The following is a 4,633-nucleotide window of genomic DNA, read 5'->3' as shown; positions in this document are numbered from 1 at the left end:
AGAAAAAACGAAAAACAGAAAATGAAAATTGTTTTTCCATAACTAAACGCAACCTAAGGAACTGAGAACCGAAATCGAATACCCCTATGCGGTTCCAGTTCGGTTCTTCATTTAATTCGCACATCCCTAAATCACATTCTTCAAAAAAAAAAAAAAAGATAACTTGATATGGCAGGGCCTTGTAGAACTTACTAGAGTTATCTCACACGCTCGCATGTTTAATTGAGTGGTGCAACAAGAAAACATGCGACACTCGATAAATTTGATGCCAAGTTGCCAACAATACATAATTTGAAACAACAATACTCCAGATTCCATAATGCAATGTGTCCTAATAAACTTCAGAATTTGAAAAATCCTATCTGTTTCTAATGCTTTTGATTTATATTTTACAACGTTGATGCAGTTTGACACATGAAAAAGGTTACCTGAGACGCAACACATATGAACAGACATCCGTATTCCTTGGCTGAATTATGATCTCAACAGGAAAGAGGAAGATGATATTTCAAAAGGGTAATAGTCATAAAGACAGATTAAAAATTAAAGCAACAAAATTCAGAGTTGTGCAACAAATAAATATCTAACTAAAATGCATATAACATAGACAGCATATTTGATATTTCTAACCACCACGAGCTTCTCTTCTAGTGGCATCATGGAGCAGCTCGATGTCAACTCCCTCTGGTGGTAACTGCACATATCTCACCACTGATCCTCGAATGAAACAGTTCCTCACTGAAAGCTGCAATATCATCAAATTTTAGCAAACTGATATTATCCCTTCAAAGCAATTGATATGAAGTTTATTAGATACCATACTCATCAAAAGTTCTAAAATACATCTCACTTTTATACATAAATAGTTCAAAGATTTTCCACGAAACAAAGATGATCACAATCAAATTTCACATAATCTAATTATCTATGAATCTCTGACTACTGAGATTAACATCAATTTCACATAACCTAAATCTCAAAATAAGGTGTTACCATCGATCGACACAGCACATACCGAATATACAATTAGCTCAAAGATTTTACACTAAAAGAAACGATAATAATCCAATTCTGCATAGCCTACTGAGATCAATGTCAATCTTGACCAAAAACGCTAAAAAAAACACAAAGAAAGCAAAATTAAGAATCGTACCATGTGAGGGAACTTTTCTTGATCAACGACCCTGGTGTTCTCAAGCTTGATATTGAGATACTGATCGACCGAATGAAGGGTTCCTCTTATCGCTAAATCATTCTTCAGTTCCACAGTCACTTCTTTTCCCACCAAATCCTTGAAGTACGAGAAGAACAACTGCAACGATATCAAGAAATTTATGTAAAGATTTGCAAATCAAAGAGATGAGTGTATAGAAAGGAGTGATTTACCATTTTTTAGGGTTCCTCTTTCGCTGTAATTTGAGCAAGTGATGAAAAGCCCTTTTCCAAACTGAACCCTAAGGACGGTTGACTCGAACATCACGGTCGTAATATAGCAGGTTGACCCAAAATTATTACGTAAATTTAAAAGAAAAGCGTTTATTTTGGATAGACTAAACTGCAGTCTCTTAGCTTTGCTTAAAATTGTCACTTGTCTAAAAATATTTGGATTAGTATCAGAGGTCCAAAGTTTTCATTTTGTTGCTTGTTTGGTCCAATATGTTTTGATTTTTTTCAAAATGACGGATTTGCCCCTGTTAATATGATTTTTTTTTCTTATTTGTTTTTCTGATTTTTAGATTTAAAAATAAAAAATAAAAATAAATCTCTCTCTCTCTCTCTCTCTCTCTCTCTCTCTCTCTCTCTCTCTCTCTCTCTCTCTCTCTCTCTCTCTCTCTCTCTCTCTCTCTCTCTCTCTCTCTCTCTCTCTCTCTCTCTCCAGATGAACACACAAACAATAATAAAAAATCTAACATACAAGAACACATAAAAAAAATATGAATTTCCTAAATCCTAAACTTGTAACCATGACAGAGATCGAGTTAAGTGGTTTAGAATGGAACCCCAAATATACACAAATCCAAATACACACACAAAGATACATCGATCTGCATAGTTGGGATGTGAGGCAGAGTATAAATCGCCATCTGAACACGTGAAGTCTCTCATTCTCCGTCTTCAAGATCTGATGAGTCGTCCACCGTGTCTTTCCTTCTCTGGCGACACCCTCTTCAAGATCTGATAAACATCAAGGGGTGACGACAAGAAAACTTTAAATGTTCAGATCTCGATGATGGTTAAGGGTGATAAATCTTCTTCTTCGGCATGAGGATTTTCATCTGAAACCCTAAACGACGGCTGAAACCCTAAAAACTAGAAGGGTGGCAGCTGAAACCCTAAATACAAGCACACACGAAACCCTAGCGACGCACCATCTCCGATATGTTTCGTCCTCCATCATTTCGTCTTCGGATCTGGCAATGATTTTTAGGGGCAATGAAATGATTCGAGTTTAGGTTTCATAGTAGAAATCAATTTAGGTGGTGGTGAAGGGCCTTGAAACACCGAAAAGGGTTTCATATCAACTGTGAGAGGGATAATCGGAAAAGGACAATTGTGGTGGTGCTCTTGCAGATCTTCACGGGGCTTCTAGGCAGCTGATGAAGGCTATCAAACGGATATACATTGACGATGGCCATGAGCGGCGGTGACATGGATTAGATATCCAAAAAAACCCCACATTGGAAATATCCGTTCTCGTCGGATCTTGGTCTGATGTCGTCTCTTCCGGCTCCAATGAATGCTCCGGCAAGTGAGAGATTGAAAGTGGGCTTCAACTTCAAGACATTGTGGTGGATTTGGGGCAGGAGGATTGTCATCGATTTGTGGATTTGTGTTCACAGAGTAAACACACACTCAAATACGAGAGAGAAAGAGAGAGAGGGGGAGAGAGAGAGAAAGAGAGAGAGAGAGAGAGAGAGAGAGAGAGAGAGAGAGATTTACTTTTATTTTATTTTTATTTTTTTAAATCTGAAAATCAGAAAAACAAATAAGAAAAAAAAGAAAATCATATTTACAGGGGCAAATCCGTCATTTTGAAAAAAATCAAAACAAATTGGACCAAACAAGCAACAAAATGATAACTTTGGACCTCTGGTGTTAGTCTAATCCTTTTTTGACCAAAGTGGCAATTTTGAGCAAACCGCATGGACCATTTGTGCAGTTTTAGTCTTTTGGATAACATACAGAATGAAAGTGAAACCTTGCCATATATCTTTAAAGATTTTTACAAATGTAACTTCTGTAACATCCAGAAAATTAGACAAAATTAAAATTTTTCAAAAACATCCCAATAACCATAATTATTTACAAAATCATTGTTTTAAAAGTGTTAATCAACAATCAAAGTATCCCACAATCTAAATAACATAATCTAAAGGATGTGCATGATCACGCATGCGTCTTGTCACGGTCATCTGAAGTATTTGAAACAATAAACTGAAACTGTAAGCCAAAGCTTAGTGAGTTTCCCCAAAGTTCCCACCACACAAACATATAACCAAACAAATATCGGGTATTCGGGTCCACAACCTTTTGGTTGGATTACAACCGGTCTATAATCTTTCGGTTAGAATGCCCCGACCCACAACCTTTCGGTTGGATTACCAATACATATTGGGTCCACAACCTCCTGGTTGGATTACCCTCGGTCCACAACCTTTTGGTTGGAATGCCCCGACCCACAACCTTTCGGTTCGAAAACAGTAACATACTTCTAGGGTTCTTGATATTCAATAGTTGTTTTCAAATCATAGTGAGAACATAGATCCTTTAGGGTGCATGTGAACTTAGGGTTTATGTTTTTCCACCAAAATAGATTTTTTGTAACATATAAAACTCATCAGTGGTATCAGAGCCATTGTTCTCATTGATCTTGCACAAAGTTGAATATATCAAAATTAGGGTTTATAGAAACTAAACCCTAATGGAGGCATTTTCAAAAATTACAAGGGTTCTTGAAACCCTAGCCTCCACCCTTAGGTTTTTTGATTTTTGTAGGGGTTTCTAAAACCCTAGCCTCCTCTCATATTTTCGATTACTTAGGGCAAGTTAGGTTTTCCTTGTTTGATAATTATTGTTTTAAATAGTTAAAATAGAATAATTAAAATTGGATAACCCCAATACCCTTATTTTTCGAAAATTTAATTAATTGTTAATTAAAAAGATAAAGATTAAATCATAATTAGATTTAAATTAATTTAATCATAATTAGATTTAAATTAAATTAATTAATTGTTAATTAAAAAGATAAAGATTAAATCTTAATTGGTTTTATTTTAAATTATATTAATTTTTATGTTAATTTCGAAAATTTAAATTTAAACCTAGTATTTTAGAAAAGTTTTAAAATACACCTTATACTATATAATTAAAAGATTAATAATATATATATATATATATATATATATATATATATATATATATGACAAGTCAGTCAGATCGCTAGTATGCCTCATTCACGAAGTCAAAACTCTAAGGGGGTATAAGGAAACTGACTATAAAATGGTAGTTGAATGGGTGTCCACTCTCACCCACCGCTTCTTTGTTTGGTGGAGGGTCGTTAGCAGAACGAATCTGATAGTGCATTAACTTCACTAAAAGTATAATGCCATTAAAGTACTAGAACTATTTTTAT

General features: G+C 35.0%; 1 protein-coding gene across 1 annotated transcript; it reads right to left on the bottom strand.

The window, feature by feature from the left end:
* Positions 1–482: 482 nt before the first annotated feature.
* Positions 483–1,487, bottom strand: LSM2 (Small nuclear ribonucleoprotein family protein). The gene is made up of 3 exons (XM_079052467.1): positions 1,387–1,487; positions 1,154–1,312; positions 483–745 (listed from the first exon to the last, which is right to left on the bottom strand). The coding sequence occupies exons 1-3, from the start codon at positions 1,387–1,389 to the stop codon at positions 626–628; spliced, it is 282 nt and encodes a 93-aa protein (XP_078908593.1). The 5' UTR covers positions 1,390–1,487; the 3' UTR covers positions 483–625.
* Positions 1,488–4,633: the final 3,146 nt, after the last annotated feature.

This window comes from Lactuca virosa, chromosome 5 (assembly GCF_052849685.1).
Source record: "Lactuca virosa cultivar CGN04683 chromosome 5, Lactuca_virosa_CGN04683_v6, whole genome shotgun sequence".
NCBI lineage: Eukaryota > Viridiplantae > Streptophyta > Magnoliopsida > Asterales > Asteraceae > Lactuca > Lactuca virosa.
This window is presented reverse-complemented; position numbering and strand designations above follow the sequence as displayed.

What these genes read in the sequence shown, in the direction of transcription:
- LSM2 (XM_079052467.1), bottom strand. An exon ending in AAGAAAAGTTCCCTCACATG is followed by an intron (nt 746 to 1,153) that starts GTACGATTCTTA and finishes ATGATATTGCAG; the next exon opens with CTTTCAGTGAGGAACTGTTT.